General features: G+C 35.9%; 1 protein-coding gene across 7 annotated transcripts in view; it reads left to right on the top strand.

Moving 5' to 3' along the window:
* Nucleotides 1–17,361, top strand: part of USP25 (ubiquitin specific peptidase 25) — a 133,205-nt gene that overhangs the window by 69,875 nt on the left and 45,969 nt on the right. For all 7 annotated transcript variants that reach the window (XM_032878008.1, XM_032878007.1, XM_032878010.1 and 4 more), the window contains 6 exons: nucleotides 3,362–3,435; nucleotides 7,414–7,562; nucleotides 13,003–13,130; nucleotides 13,558–13,653; nucleotides 15,431–15,589; nucleotides 16,331–16,557. In XM_032878008.1, the coding sequence (XP_032733899.1) occupies nucleotides 3,362–3,435; nucleotides 7,414–7,562; nucleotides 13,003–13,130; nucleotides 13,558–13,653; nucleotides 15,431–15,589; nucleotides 16,331–16,557 (833 nt within the window). The remainder of the gene's footprint in view (nucleotides 1–3,361; nucleotides 3,436–7,413; nucleotides 7,563–13,002; nucleotides 13,131–13,557; nucleotides 13,654–15,430; nucleotides 15,590–16,330; nucleotides 16,558–17,361) is intronic.

Below are 17,361 nucleotides of genomic sequence, written 5' to 3'. Positions count from 1 at the left end.
CTCTGTGCTCTCCCCATTTAGAACAGAGCTTTCCAATTTGTATGCCATGGAAAGCCAGATTATGGATCGTGGCAATATTGATCCTATTTTTGTGATCATGAGAAAGTATATCTTTTTATCTCAAAGTTCTCTGCATATTATATATATACCAATGGTATTAAAAATATTGGGAAGCTCTGTCCCAGAGCACTCTAGTTTGCTCTATCAACTGCCTTAGACCTTTGTACTCCTTCGGTGCCAACCTAATTCCCAAGGGCTAAAGATGTCCCTGATAAAAATTTTCTGTAGTGATTTCTTTCGGCCTTTGACATTTGTGTCAATTTATCTTTACTACTGCTTTCATGTAAGTGGTGGGTCTCTCATTTCTTTCCTTTTTTTTTTTTTAAAGATTTTATTTATTTATTTGTCAGAGAGAGAGAGAGCGTGTGCAAGAGCACAAGCAGGCAGAGTGGCAAGCAGAGGCAGAGATAGAAGCAGGCTCCCCACTGAGCAAGGAACCTGATGTAGGATTTTTTTTTCTTTTTTAATTTTTTAAAATATTTTATTTATTTATTTGACAGAAAGAGAGAGAGAGAGAGAGACAGCAAGAGAGGGAATACAAGCAGGGGGAGGGGGAGAGAGAGAGGGAGAAGCAGGTTCTGATGCCGGGCTCAATCCTGGGACCTTGGAATGATGACCTGAGCTGAAGGCAAATGCTTAATTACTGAGCCACCAAGGCACCCCTCTTTTTCTTTTTCTACATAAAAATAGGAGGCTATGGAAAGGAGATTCCCACTAATATTTATATCTAAAGATTCATAGATTTTTATATCCAGGGAGACAATCTTTGGATCATTACTCTCACACATATCAGTCTCAAGTCCTTTTTATTCTCACAGTATAAGATACATGAGGTATGAAATAAATTTTTCCCAGAGAGTTAAAATGCCCAAAGACGAAGTATATATAGTGGGAGAGGACGTATTGATTTTGGAGTCAGATTTGAGTTCACTTTATCCCTTGATTTCTTACCAATTGTGTGGATTTGGGTAAGTGACTTAACCTGCTCGACAACTTTACTATCAGTAAAATAGAAGTAATGGGACTGTTAGCTGTCAGAGTGGTCTAGATAGTTAAGTGGCAACGACCCCAATGTTTTGCAGGCTTATATCCTACTGTTAGAGGTTGTGTTAAGTGCATGTGAACAAGGGGCTCTCCTCATTCTTTCAGTCAGGGCCCTCAGTTCTCAGATGCTCCCCCTTGACACCCCTTCTGGGGCTTCCATGGCAACAAAAGTACACTGGCTCTCAGTTCCTACCACATAGTACTTCTGCTCCTATTTTCTTGGGCACAGCAAGTCGTGTGGTCTGCCTAACTTCAAAGTGAGTGGGAATACCGTACACCCGTTAAGATGGCTACTATCAAAAAGCCTCAGGAAATTGCAGGTGTTGGCAAGAATGTGAAGAAATTGGAACCCTTGTGCACTGTCGATGGGAATGTGAAATGGTGCAGCTGTTACGGGAAACATCATGGTGGCTTCTCAAAGGATTAAAAATAGAATTGCTCTTTAAGGGAGGGAATCCTTTCACAATGTGTATCAAATCATCACATTGTTATTTTAAACTAAAGCTGAGAAAAAGATTAACCATATGACCTAGCAATTCTACTCCTGGGTATATATTAAGAGTTGATAGCAGGGTCTTGAAGAGGTATTCGTATACCCGTCTTCCTAGCAGCATTACTCACAATAGCCAAAACGTGGAGACCACCCAACGTCCATGGATGAACAGATAAACAAAATGTGGCATATGTACAGTACAGCATCCTTCAAAAAGGAGATTCTGACACATGCTACAACATGGATGCCAAGTGAAATAAGTCAGTCACAAAAACACAAACACTGTATGGCACTTACATGATGTGTCAGGAGTTGTAAAACTCAAAGAAACAGTGAGTAAGAATGGTGCTCGCCAGGGCCCCCGGGGGAGGGAGAAATATGGAGTTGTTCAGTGAGTGTAGGGCTTCACTTTTGCAAGATGAGAAGACTTCTGGAGATTGGTTGCACAACAGTATGAATATACTTAACACTACCCACCAAACACTTACAAATGGGTAGATGGTAAATTTTGTGTCATATGTATCTTAGCACAGTTCAGATTTTTAAAATTTAAATAAAACTTGAGTGGGAAAGTATGTCTTGAACACATATCTAGAAGTAGAGGGCCAGAAATCTTTTTGAGAATCACTAACAACTACCATCCTACCTCAGAGCATTGTTTGAGTGAAATACTTCCCACCAGTTGTTTAAAGGAGTAAATGATGATGCATGTAATACATTTAAAAAGAGACAATGTCCTTCCCCTTTTTTTTGTTAGCAAATCAGTTTTATTGGCTCAAACACAAAATTTACGAGTACACAGTTGTGGATACCACACACTTTTATGTAGTAGTACCAACATAAACTGTTTTCAGACCACAGAGAGCAAAACATAAAAGAAAGGTTAAAAAATTAACTTCTGCTTGCTTCAAGTGAGAAAGAAAAAAAAAAGGTGTATGTTAAAGAATTTGGAAAATTCACTAATGGCTAATTGTTCCTGTAGCATGAAGGATGGAGTAGCTCCTGAGCTGCTTTGGGTCAAAGCTGGTGTTTGCTCCTTCATTGGTGAAAGCTGTTATTTTTGAATGGTCTTCATTCTTTTATTTAATTAATTAACTAATTAATTAATTTATAGATACTTTATTTATTTATTTGACAGAGATCACAAACAGGCAGAGAGGCAGGCAGAGAGAGAGGGGGAAGCAGGCTCCCCGCTGAGCAGAGAGCTCGATGTGGGGCTTAATCCCAGGACCCTGAGATCATGACTTGAGCTGAAGGCAGAGGCTTAACCCACTGAGCCACCCAGGTGCTCCCACTCTTCTATTTAAATGTGGGAAATGATACGTTAAAGATTTACAGAAATTAACTCTAAGAGTGGCTTTTCTTTCTTCCCAGCAAGTCCAAGTAAGCATGTATCGTACAAGACTAAAAGTGTGAGGTTGAAATGAACAATGATAATAGAAAGGTCAGGCACGCCATGAACACAGACTGTGTCAGGTCCTCTTGTAATGTCCCATGCAGCAACTGATTTTAACCCTTACAACAGCTCTTTGAATTCAGTTGCTATTGTTATCCTCAGTTGATAGGTGAAGAAATGGAGGAATCCATGTAATAAGTGCCTTGACCAAGGTAATGTCGGCAGGTAGCAGCGCTGAGTGAGTGACAGCCACACAAATGTTACCATCTTGGCATGTATTATTGTTCCTTGAGTCTTTTCTCTATTACTTACAGGTCCAAAATTATAACTTTTTTTTTTTTTTTTTTTTTTTTTAAATCATGCTTTAGGGATGAGGAAAAGCCAAAGAACCCCATGGTAGAGTTGTTCTATGGAAGATTCCTTGCTGTGGGAGTACTTGAAGGTACGGTCACACATGTTTATTCTTTATTACAGTTGAAGGGATACTATGTATTAACTTTTGTCTTGATAGTGACTTGTTGAATGGTTTTTAATTTTAATTTGCTGTGTCTAGTAGTTTCTGTTGCATTGCTGCTACTAATCATTTATAAGAAAAGATTGATTTGAGTGAATGAAAAGGAAGGTACAGGGTGCATTATCACATGCTAATTGATACTTTTATCCTGATATTCTTTCCCTGGGAAAGCTTCTGTGATTCTGTGTATTGTTGGGGTATCGGGATTAAGGGGGCTTTTGAAAGTAATATTGGAGTTGAATATTGGTTTTGGTATGATGGTTACTGTTTTTGAGGGTTTCTACTCTGTGAATGTTGAAAGTTGCATTTAACAATTTAGCAATTTAGTACAGTCAAGGTATTATACTTTTTAAGTGATTATGAAATTCTTTAGGCTCTAGTTTTCAAGAAAGAATCATACTCTTATCTTTTAAAAAATCATTTAAGGGTGATATTCCTCTACCTTTCCTAAATGCCTATTACTTAAAATCTGGGTCTGACCAGTTAGTTATTCTTTTGTTTTCCTGATAAGGGAAGGGAACTGATTCATTAAGTATACTTCAAATAATAATGATTACTAAATCCCAAAGCATGAAGTTTTGAAAAAATGTGAAACATTTGAAAAAGTTTCTAAATTTTCCAAATGGCCCAATGCATCAACTGTTAGAAAGTTAACCCAGATCACCTGAAGTATAAAATTTGCAAAATTGGTTTTCCTTCAGAATTTTAAGTAATGGATTCTTAGGAAGTTTTGTTTGAATACAATTTTACAGTTTGGGATTCAGAAAAAGGCAGATAATAACTCTGGATTTAGTCAGGCATTGAGAACGTTACACTGAAGTGTTTGTACGTATTTGTTTCTGTTTCTGTTTTTGTTTTGCCTCAGATGATAAATACTCATTATATAAATAGTGGAATATTTTACATAGGACATTACTTTCCAATTTGGGATGTGCATACTGTCATACTGATTTTTACTTGAAGTAATATGTTTGAAGCAATAGAGTAGCTATGATCAGTGGTGACTATGAACTATTTGTATCCTTTCTACTTGTGTTACCTTGATTCTTAAAAGTAATTTATTGAAATAATTGTCAATCAGTGTTGAAGTCCTTGTACTGGTTATTAGTTATTTCAAACTACTGTGCTACATAAGTGGTTTTAATACATTTCCAGGTGAACTACGTATTTGCTTCAGTAAAAATGATTTGCTTTCGAGCCCTTTCTTAATCACCCTTACATATAGCTTCCTAATGCTTTCTTTTAGACCAACAGCTCTAAGTTGGAGTTTGTTTACTAAAGTGCTCTCCTTGCAAAAGTTCCTCAACTTCTCCAGAGCACTTAGTCCATTGGCCCATTCATTTTGTTCCTCTTGGCCTTTTTTTATTTCTTCCTTCTTTGCCCATTATGGTCTTTCTTATAAACATCTAACACTGTCCTTCCCCCATTCCCTCTGTGGCTATTCTCTGGCCATCACTGAGCTACTCATCATCTCTCTGTGTGCACTGAGTACCTGAATATTACCGGGAAAAATCACTTAAATGGGCTGCGTGTAAATGGATGATGAATTTGTAGTAGACAACTAAGCTTCACTGGTCTGAATCCTGTAACACTACTGGCACTCATACTTGTTTGTTAAATCACTGTCTTCTATCTCATTTTCTGCAATAATGATTTTTATCTTTTCTACTTCTAATCTAACTTCTCTGGCTCCTCATTCTCTGAGAAAGACCTTGCCTCAGATTTTATGGGTTTACGGCAAAGCTAATGAAATCTAGTCATAGGTCCTGTCTGAGGTCCTGAGTCTAACTTTGTGTTTGTAATTTTGTATCATAGTACTTAAACATAGCATTCTCAGATATGTGAGCTTCAGCCTCCACAGCCTCGATCCATTCCTATCTCTACCACATTCTTTTTATTTTGTCCCTCCAGATAATAAAGAATTATTCAGTCTTCTATCAGGTTGTTGTTTATATGTGCTTAGAATCTCATCCCCATATGCTTTCACTCAGACCGGACTCCCTTCCATTAGCTTGCTTTTTTCTTGTATCTTCAGCTTCCCCTGTACTGTCTTCCTCATCAGTATTTAGGCATGGTCTGGAAATTCACATCTTAAACAAAAAAGAGCTCCCTTCACATAGTATTTTTCAGTTAATCTTACTCAGTTAAGCCCCTTTCAAGAGAGGCATTTGTTTTTATCTGCTAAATCGCGATTTAGTCAAGCCATTCACTTTTGCTCGCGGCTCCAGACTTCTTCCAAAAGAGATCTTCCTAAGGTTATCCGTTCCCACCATGTGTTCAGATCTGCCAGCTCCCACTCAGTTCTCATTCTGAACTTCTATCAACTGTTCATGCTATTTACTCTCTCTTCCTTTTCCTCTTTCCTGTATTCTGTCCTTGAAAACATTTCTCTGGCTTCTGTGGCACTGTATTCTCTTGGTTTTTTTCCTGCTTCTGTGGGTACTTCTTAGAAGTTGTAGTTAAAGCCTCTTCTTTTACCTAAAGGTAGGAGATCCTTGGGACTCCGCTCACGCCCCCTGCCTTTTCCTGCCTGCAAGTCCCCTTCGCGGTCTCCTTCACTCCCTTGATGAACTGCTGTCAGTAGCCAGAGAGTCTCTCATTTGTAGCTTCAGACCAGAAGATTAATTTTAGTTATAGACTCGTATCCAACTCTCTTCTTAACTTGAAATCCCTTGGGCTATTCTACAATAATGATTGCCACTACTACCTTAACATGAAAGGAAAAAAAAATTCTCTGCTCTTTTTTTAGTCGCGTCCCTTTCAAGCCAGTTGTTTATGACAGAAACCCAGTGTCCTTCTTGGTACCTTCCTTACTCTTCTGCCTCCCACCCTGCCAATGAGCCAGCCACCAGCCAATCATATTTACTCCTTCCTGAATCTTTGTATAAATGTCTGTGTCATTTCATCTGCTTTTGTGCACTTCTACTATTAACACTGTATTCCACACTGCCTTTATTTCTGGATGGATTCTATAATAGTATCCTATCACCAACTTATAACAGAAGCCATAAGGATGTTTCAAAGACGTAAATCTGATCCTCTTATTCCCAGGTTTAACTATTCACTAACTTTCTGTTATACTCAGAATATACTGAGGAAAAAAATTCTTAACAAAGGCTTATAAAACTTTGTAGATTTTGGCCCCATACCTAATTCTTCATTGTCATCTCCCCATTGCTTCCCTAAGTTAAAATGTCCCCTTAATTCTTCAAACAGACCAAGTTCTTTGCATCCTTAAAGTCTTTGTGTGCATTGTTCTTTGGCCACGAATTCTCCACAGCACCCTCACAGTCTGACCTGGCTAACTCCCACCCACGTGTTCAAGTCTCAGTGTTAATGTCAGTTTGCTGTGAAAGTCTTCCCTGCTCTACTCTCTGGCCCTAAAGACTAAGTTAGTTCTTTTCATATTCTCTCACAGCACTGTCTCACCACACATTTTATGACACTTACAAGGATAAATGATTTTCTGTTCATAATTATATATACAGTGAATGTACAAATAATGTAATGCCTTTCTTCCAAAAGAAGTTGAGAGTTTCCTCTGCTCAGGGGCCATATGTATCTCTTTTGTTCACTGCTGTGTATATCTCAGTGTTTAGCATAGTGTCTTGTCCTTAGGAGGTATTTTTTGAAAGAATGTGTGTGTATGTGTGTGTGTGTGTGTGTATGTATATACACACATATACATACACGCAGACATATACATGTGATTACTTACATACATACTGGTGTGTAATTAATATCTCCGGCGGGATGTGCTTGTATAAACCAAGAAGGAAATGACAGTGACTACCCTGTGGAACGTAGAGTGATGGTTTTCAGGTTCAGGAGTAATTCATGTACATGTTTCCTTTTAGTGGTTAAAAAGCCATGTTAAGTAATGATTAACTTTCTCTTCTCCTCTAGGTAAAAAATTTGAAAATACTGAAATGTTTGGTCAGTACCCGCTTCAGGTCAATGGATTCAAAGATCTACATGAGTGCCTAGAAGCTGCTATGATTGAAGGAGAAATTGAGTCCTTACATTCAGAGAATTCAGGAAAATCAGGCCAAGAGGTGAGTTTAGCATCTTCATGCTTCCTCTCTCCCCAGGTCTTTCTTACAGTGCGATAAAGCACAATTTAGGGCCCTAATTATATAGCTGCCTCACACCTGAGAGAATACTCAGATTATGTGTTTGGATTTAATTATGGAGGTTTGGACATTTGGGAAAGGGCACAAAAAAGTCTGTAATCTATGTTAAATTCTCACTTAACAATTAGATTAAAATGTTCTATTAAAATCATCTTTTAGGACATTGTTGTGTCTGTTTAGACTTTTTAGGGAAGGTACCAGTCACTGTAGCATGCCAATCCTGAAAGTAAAGAACACTGAGATTAGGGTAGAATTTTATACAGACACATGTTATATCAAATAGTGTTGAAATTTGTCTAGATTCCTTTTTTGGGGAAAATTGCTGTGTAAGTGTATAAAGGGCAGATGGAAGAACTTGCTTTCTTAAGAAAGATAAAATTTAAAGAACATAAACCTGTTTGTTTCCACTAGTCTCTGTCTTGCCACCCATCTCTCTCTTTATTCATGTCATCAGCTCCGTCCGTATATCTATCCTCCCATACGAATACTCATCCTTATGTTTTATTATAATGGAAGGCAAAAGGACAGATCATTTGCTCCAAAATCAGTTCTCACTAAGCAGTTGCTACTAGTTGTCTACTTGTAAACTCCATGTGTGGGGGCAGGGATCTTCATCTTTGTCCTTCTGTTATATCTCTAGTGGATAGTACGGTGACTACAAATAAAATTATATAATATGTACTTATTGACTGAATGAAGGAAATGGCTCAGTGTTATCAGAAAAGTTTCTGAGGACTTTATCCCCAAATGGGTGCTTAATAAATATTAAGTTATCATATCTCTGTGTTTTTCTGAACAGGGATTGAGTTCTTGTGTCTTTGAAAATAAATTGCTTTTATCTGAATATGGGCTTTTTAAAAAAGGTGTAATTAATTCTTTCCTCTTTAACTTCATCCTCATTTCCTTCTCTTATACACCCAAACAAAAAAAGAAATAACATTTACTATTTTCTGGCTTTTTTCTCTCTCTCTCTCTTTTTTTTTTAAGATTAGGAGAGGGAGGAACGAGAGAGAAGATATTTGAGATAGTTTTTCTCTCTCCTTGATAGATCATCTATATCAGTGATTCTCAGCAGATGCCTAGGCTCTACTTCAGAGTTGTCAAATGTGAATCCAGGGTAGGAATGTGGTACGCCCAAGAGCTCCACCAGTGATTCCCAGCTAGACCTCCAATTAAGAATATTTAAATTAAGATTATTTATTTTATTGATTGGTCTCTAAAGATTGGGACTCTCTCAGGATTCCATAATGGAACAGGAAAGCAGACTCCCTGCCTAAAGTGTGTTCTGTTTTCTAGTAAATATATAGGATGATGGGTTTGGACAGGAAAAGGAGGGATGGCATTCCCCTTATACTATCAAAGTAGCTTGTAAATGAAATATACATTGCTTTATTGGTAAATAATTTAGTAATTAATTGCTAAATAATCTTTCTTACGTATTCCCAGCTTTTAAAAATGTTTTTCTTATATTGAATCTGAATTTCATTATTTATTTTAAAGGAAAAAAAAAAAAACCTGGTTTGTCCTCCATCTCTGGCTTCATCCTCTGAATGCCCTATACTGTGTATATATTTTCTGCCTAGGTTTTTACATCCAACCTAACAGATATGGTGATTTGTCTCCTTCTCTGAATTCAACAGTTTGTAAGCAGTCTTAATAAGAGCAGACTCAGTTACATGTTATTACCAGTTGCCTAGATCTGTAGGACACAGTAGTTTCAATCATAATTCAGCCTGGTTTAAGAGAGTATCACTGGCTAAAGTAGACTATCTTGATAGTTTTTAATAGTGTCCTTAAATTATCATCTCATTATGTCCTTCAGAATAACTTTCCTGTTTCTTCTTAAGTATCTATGAACATCAATAAGTAACATTTAAACCTTGTTTGTAAATGAACATTGTCCCTGATGATAACACCTTTTATCTCTTCCACTATTATTTAGTAAACGTTATTGAATTTACTTTGATACAGGAAACATCTCTTTTGTTGAAATAGCTCTGGTTAACTAATTTAGGAAGACCTCTAGTCTCCTGAATCACTCATGTTAAGATATCCAGTGGTTGGGGCGCCTCGGTGGCTCAGTGGGTTAAAGCCTCTGCCTTTGGCTCAGGTCATGATCCCAGGGTCCTGGGATTGAGCCCCACATTGGGCTCTCTGCTCAACAGGGAGCCTGCTTCCCCCCACCCATCAAATAAATAAATAAAACCTTAAAAAAAAAAAAGATATCCAGTGGCTTATAAGAGTTTAAATGTCTGGAATGCCATACCAAGAGAAAAGTGAATAAATAAAAAATAATTATATGTAAGATAACTACTTATAAAATATTTTTCTAAATCACAAATTTTAGCTAAATGGTATGCAATTTATAGATGGATCAAACTATCTAGGAAACCTAGAGTTGTTTATTTGTTTTTTTGTTTGTTTTTTGGTTGCCTATTGGAGCAAAAAAAATTCAGGTAGTAAACACTTCACTTCCGGTGTGGGTATTCACTATAATAATGTGATCTTTAGACTACTGCTCTGAACATGTAAGTATTTGTATTTGTTCACACTGTCCTGTGACTTGCAGTTTTCACTCACCTGTATGTCATGAGTATCCTTCCACCATTTTTTTTAAAACCTGCGTAGGATCACATAACCTGTATTTCTAAAATTAAATATATTTAATTCTTCCGTGAGACTTTAGTTGGACAAAGAATTATTTCAAGGAATGTCTTTCTATAAGTACCCTTGACAACTCAGGAATGAAGGGTAGTCTGAAGTGGAATTTTTCGGTCACCAGGAATACTTACCTAAAAATATAAGTACTGCCGATTTTCTCTTCACAGAGTTGAACTGAGTTATAGTCAAAGTGCTAAAGGAAACTTTGCAGGACTTTAAAAACTAAATTAGAGAAATAGTACCTACATGTACCATATTAGATATATGTAGATGTTATATGGGAAATAATATCTTTTAGAGTGAAAGGGCAAAAGAATAAACCCAATTAAATGACTGAAACTAATTTTCAAGTTGGGATAGGAACTGTTTGCTTCTCGTGCTTGATTGATATCCTGGTTTTGTTTGGTGTTCTGTGGTAATTTGAAATGGTAGGTCTGATCTTTCTGTCCCCTGCTTCCTAAATTCATGTAATCTCACAAAAGCAAGGTATTTAAAACATATTAATAAAAAATCAGCTATTGCAGTTCATAAAGATGACTGCATTCTCTCTCGAAAATATTTTTGCTAAATTAGATTTGTAGTCATAATAAGTTCAACAGCACTTTTGTTGCCCATGTTATGTTTTTATTCACTAACTGCCCTAATCTATTACTCCTGTAGATTCATTATATAATATAATAGGATAATAAGTAATAATAAAATGTTTAGAGACATGGAAAGTGTAAGCATTATTTTTACCTTTAATGACCTGTGGCTCATAGCATGACATACCATGCTGTGAGTATGGTTTAATGTATGGCAATTAAGCAAATACAGTTTTTTATTGAATGGAAAATAATATTTTGAAAGAAAAATCTCATTGTTTTATATTGAAAATTCTAGTTATCTACGGCTGTACTTATAATCCTAAAATCACAGGGGTAGACAAACCCATAATATTTTCTAAGATGAATTAAAGGAATATCCAGCTATCTCTTCCTATCCCCATCAGATTTAAAATAAGAAAGTGAAATCCTTCCACTCCTGTAGGAAAAAACTGTCACTGCTGTTAAAGGAAATACATTCCCAACAGAGACCTATTACATAACTTTTATGAACATTCTTTCTTAAGGTATGGAAGTTATTTCCTGGACTTTTCATGGTCTGCTGACAAGCATACCCCCAATTTGGTTGATTTTATTTCTATTGACCATGGTAGGTTTCCATGAATTAAAAATATGTAACTATTTTATTTTAATGGTGACATTCAAAATACCGCAATGAAATATGAAAGTAATAGTTCTTGAAACCTACTTACTTTAGTATCATAAAGTGGAGTAGAGAATATTATCCTAAGAAAAATTTTCTTTGTGATATGTATGGGGTATGTTCTAATTTTTAGTAGTAATTATATATGTGTATTAGAATTAAGCAAATTCTTGACAGTGCCAGGTGAGAATAAAATAAATAAGCAGACTTAGCTCAAGAAATTTCAAAACTTAAGAGATTCTTCTGGTACTAGATCTTTTGTAACTGTCTCTAGTCAACTTCAGTTTTATTGTCGTATAAAACACATTTCTTAAACTTCAGTGTTTGGTTAAACATAAACCAAGTGTAACTCAGGAGATTTCAATTCATGTAAGCTTTAGCATTTTGGGAGGGAGAAATAGTTTTGAATAACCATTTTTATTTATTTAGAGAAAAGTAACAACTTTCAAGATCTTAGTCAAATCCAGTTTGCCAAGTATGTTCTATTACTGCTTTTTCGGGATGTTTGAATTTAAATTAGTTGATATTTGTGTGGTGGCCTTTTGTGGCACTTGCAAATATCACACATAGTTTAATGTATGGCAGTTACTTTTTACAGTGGTTTTTAATAAGCATTTAAAAATTTATTACATTATTTTTACTTCTGCATTTGATGATTCATGAGTTTTTGTTCATTTCTCTTTAAAATATGTTTATGTAAAACCAGAATCTTTTTTACGAGAAAATAATCCTCTTTTGTAGTTTTGTTACACTTCATGCTTAACTGAACAATTGCCAAAGTTTGTGGAGGAATTGGCTCACAGTGATGAGGCATTCAATTCTTTAAAGACTGGTCACTTAAAAAGATTTTAAATATAATTATCATTAGTATAAACTCCGTATTAGTAAGAGATCATTTTCTTAAATTAGAATTCCAGTAGGAAAATTAAAATTAAAACAAGGGAATATCTGTTTCTTGTTTTTAGTAAGGATTATGATCATTTATGCTATAAAAATATGTGTGTGTGTGTGTGTACTATATTTACAAGTTTCTTTGTCAAGACTTTTGAAGTGTGGTTGGTTAATAAGTATATGTATCATTCCTGGTAGTAATAGTGACATAATATTGAAGAAGCCAGAAAATTTGAGCTACTAAGCCATAATTTTAATTAATGTCTGTCACTTTATGTTAGAAATTTTAATGGAAATCATTATTGTGGAAGAAGGAGAGTTGTTAGAAAATTTTTTTCTTTCCTAGTTGGGTATTAGTCCCATCCCTGGAATTTCCAAGAGGTGTGGAAAACTTTGGGGGAGGAAGTCGGGCTTTAGTTGAATTGCATACCTGGTCATGTGTTCGTGGTGTCAGCACTGTGATGATATGTGTAAAAATGCCAGTGCCACACCCTGCGCCTAACACTGCAATGGAGAAGACAACAGGTGACATTAAGGTTATTTTGTTGTTGTTTTCTTTCAGCATTGGTTCACCAAACTGCCACCTGTGTTAACATTTGAATTGTCAAGATTTGAATTCAATCAGGCATTGGGAAGACCAGAAAAAATTCACAACAAATTAGAATTTCCTCAGGTGTTGTATCTGGACAGGTATGGTTTGGTATACAGCATGACTTAGTTTTGAGACTAAGTAACTTAGTAAAGAATTATTATTGTTAGAGAAAAAATTTGCTTAATTTCTTTAGAATTAATCTTTAATTCTTTAGAATAAATCTTTAGTTTTTTAATATGTCTAATACTATTTGTCAAGGAAAATGGAGTTCTTTTTCTACTTAGAAAAGTATAGTTACTGGGAATAATGTATCATTGATGTTAAAAAGTTTATTTTTGTATCAGTATTGCAACCGTAAGAATTTTAAGGAATACTCTCCTGTGTTGTCTGATATCTCACTGTAAAATTTTAGATGAATCGATCTTTTGTTGTGTAATTGATCTTTTGTTGTATTGGCTAGACTTAATATTGTATCTATTTCCATGATACTTAAAGTGTAATTTTGTTATTTTTTTTTCCTGATAGATACATGCACAGAAACAGAGAAATAACAAGAATAAAGAGGGAAGAAATCAAGAGACTTAAAGATTACCTTACAGTATTACAACAAAGACTAGAAAGGTATTATAACTTCTATGAAATTATGAACTAACTCTAGGAAGTCATATTTTTGTGACCATCTGTAATCTTATATTTTAAATTTGTTTTGGGTGATTTATAATTCTAGTAGTAATCACTCTGGATTCATATTTTGCTTGAATAGTTTAGTTCTGAGTTTTGTTAAAAACTAAAATAATTCATAGTTGGCATTAGTGATTATTTTAGTGTTTAAAATTATATATTTTCATTGTCCACTGGTAATGCTCATGGTGCTGAAAAGAGATAGAAAGTTAAACTAATCTTAAAAAAAAAAAAAAAAAAAAATCCCAAAAAGGGCCACCTGGCTGGCTCAGTCAGTAGAACATCCAACTCTTGATCTCTGGGTCGTGTTGTGAGTTGAAGCTCCATGTTGGGTGAAGAAATTACTTTAAAAAACAAAACAAAACAAAGTTAAACTAACCTAAATTTTAAGGTTTCTTCCTGTATGAAATTAAACATCACTCTTGAGGTTTCCGTTAAAATGAATGGTGACTGAGTTTTTCTCCTTGATGCAGAAAATAGAAACTCACATGCCTATTAGGACCTCATAGAGACTTTATAAGAAGGGAAGCAAGTTAGGTGTAAGCTGGTGGGCAAGGGGAGCCTAGAGAGCATATCCCTGTGGAGAGGGAGTGCCTGCCATCTGCACAAGCCGGTGATACCATGTGTGACACCACATGTGAATCTCTCTCACTGATTTTGAGAGCTTCCCAAAAGACGCTGGAATCTAGACAGTCAAATGTTCTGTAATTCAGACAGGTTCACAGGCTGAAATGTGGCCTGAGAGATCCCAATTTGCAACCTCTGATTAATTTGTATTTTAGTATTTGTTTTAGTGTAAATTTGAAAATTGAAAAAGCCCCAGACTTTTTAAACAAAAATAATGTATTGCATTTCAATAATTTTTATTTCTAAACATTTTTTAGAAGATTTTATTTATTTACCTGTCAGAGAGAGAGCACAAGCAGGCAGTGGCAGGCAGAGGCAGAGAGAGAAGCAGGCTCCCAACTGAGCAAGGAGCCCGATGTGGGACTTGATCCCAGGACTCTGGGATCATGACCTGAGCCGAAGGCAGCTGCTCAACTGACTGAGCCACCCAGGCTTCCCAGTAATTTTTATTTCTAAAAGGTATCAGTAATCATATTAAAAACTAGTCACCAGGGGCGCCTGGGTGGCTCAGTGGGTTCAGCCTCTGCCTTTGGCTCGGGGCATGATCTCAGGGTCCTGGGATCGAGCCCTGCATCGGGCTCTCTGCTGAGCAGAGAGCCTGCTTCCCCCTCTCTCTCTGCCTGCCTCTCTGCCTACTTGTGATCTTTCTGTCAAATAAGTAAAATCTTAAAAAGAACAACAACAACAACAACAAAAAACTGATCAGTAAAAGGTGGGGAGGACAATATTAGTTACCATCCTAATCATGAGACCAGATGACAGATCTAAAAATAAAAACAGTCTCAGGAAATGGAGCTGTCAGTTTTCATTTTCCTATTGGGTTACACCTTAGAGCAGCATTTAAAATTTATAACAGTGTACTGACACATTCAGTTGTAATCAACTTTGTTTTCCGTAATTTGGAGCACATTTAAGTTATTTCTTGAATGTATCTTCAGTTTAAACACCTTCATTTGAAAACAAAATTAATTGAATTGTTTAGGAAGATTTATTAAAGTGTTTCTATCATGTTTTATAACAGTTACTAAAAACAGACAAATGTACTTTATATACAACTGAAAGAAGCATTTATACATTTTATGGTTAACAGATATTTAAGCTACGGTTCGGGACCCAAACGATTCCCCTTGGTAGATGTTCTGCAGTATGCACTGGAATTTGCTTCAAGTAAACCTGTTTGTACGTCTCCCATTGATGATATTGATGCTAGTTCCCCACCTAGTGGTTCCACAGCACAGACATTACCAAGGTAAAAAGTTTTCCTGATTCAAGAGCCTGCTATGTTACTTGTATTACACAGTGATGTAATTGATACCTTTAAAGAGGGTTTTATAAAATGTACATTGTGATTTATTTTAGTGAACTCTGAAAATACTAAATTCACTTACAAGATTATATATCTTCTGGGTGCTTTCTTATTTCACTGTTTCAGTAGATTTTATGGTTGTGGATTGGAATTTTCATCATATTTTTTTCTGTTCCAAATTATTGTTATTTTGGTTTAGATTTCCACTTTTTATCCATGAAAATATTATGAAGTTGGTTTTTCCTATAATGTAAGCTGATAAGTATTATGTAATTCTGGTATACATAAGATTTATTGAAATGATTAAGCCATTTCTTCTATAAAGCCACAATTTCATCCTGATAGTAATGTATTCCTCATATGTTAAGAATCTCAGGAGGGGGGTGGGAAGGATGGGGTAGCTGGGTGATAGACACTGGGGAGAGTATGTGCTGCGGTGAGTGCTGTGAATTGTGTAAGACTGATGATTCACAGACCTGTACCCCTGAAACAAATAACACATTATACGTTAATAAAATAGAAATCTCATTATATATTAAATTAATCCACATATTTCTCTCTCTTTTTTTAAAGGCCTTTTTTGAAATTATAAGCCAATTTAATGCTATGTGTTTGGCACAATTTTTGTCTAGAGCGTCCACTTGGAAAGTTTAATAATAAATACCTTATGCTTTAAAAATACAGCACAACAGAACAACAGGGAGCCCCTTCTTCAGAACTGCCAAGCACGTCACCTGCATCAGTAGCGGCCATTTCAGCGAGATCAGTGGTACATAAACCATTCACGCAGTCTCGAATACCCCCAGACTTGCCCATGCATCCAGCACCAAGGCACATAACAGAAGAAGAACTTTCTGTGCTAGAAAGCTGTTTACATCGCTGGAGGACAGAAATAGAAAATGACACCAGAGGTAAGAAGGTTCTCACAGCATAGCTACTGTCCCCTCAGATAGATAGGTATAATATGAAAATCGAGATGGGAAATGACCTTTGGACTTCAGATGTAAATATTATAACGTATTTTTTATTTTTTGTTTTTTACAAAAGAAACTAGCCTGACTACCTGTTTTTATGATCTTATTATCAGATTCAGAGAGACCAACAGATTTCCTCTGGACTGCTTAGTTGATTAATGACATAGCAGATGGTCTGATTTTCTCATTTAGTGCTCTAAATTTATATCAAACTGGTATTCACAGCTACCCTATTGGTGAAAGCTCATACAATTAAATTGTGTATTTATCAATCATGTCCTCCTTCTAATGTTTGTGTCATGAGTTAAAGTGATAAAATTTTTTTCAGATTTAAGAATTAGAAATGTAAATTTTATTTATTTATTTAAATACTTTATTTACTTATTTGAGAGAGAGAGAGCTTGAGTAGCAGGAGGGGCAGAGAGAGAGGGAGAAGCAGGCTCCCTGCCAAGCAGAGAGCCCGATGCTGAGCTGGATCCCAGGACCCTGAGATCATGACCTGAGCCAAAGCTTAACCAACTGAGCCAGCTAGGCACCCAGAAATGTGAATTTTAATTTTAAATCTGCTCTAACAGAGATTTCCAAATATAATCTGAGAGCTCAGTGCCAGTCTGTAATGTGTATTAACTGGCATGTAGCAAAATAAGAAAAATAAGGACAATGCCCTGCTGGGAGTGAGAGTACACGTGTGTGTATATGTGGTGGTGTTAAGTTGCCATCTGGCTTTTGTTGGAAGGAACT

This window comes from Lontra canadensis, unplaced genomic scaffold (genome assembly GCF_010015895.1).
Source record: "Lontra canadensis isolate GAN:19392208 unplaced genomic scaffold, GSC_riverotter_1.0 scaffold62, whole genome shotgun sequence".
NCBI lineage: Eukaryota > Metazoa > Chordata > Mammalia > Carnivora > Mustelidae > Lontra > Lontra canadensis.
This window is presented reverse-complemented; position numbering and strand designations above follow the sequence as displayed.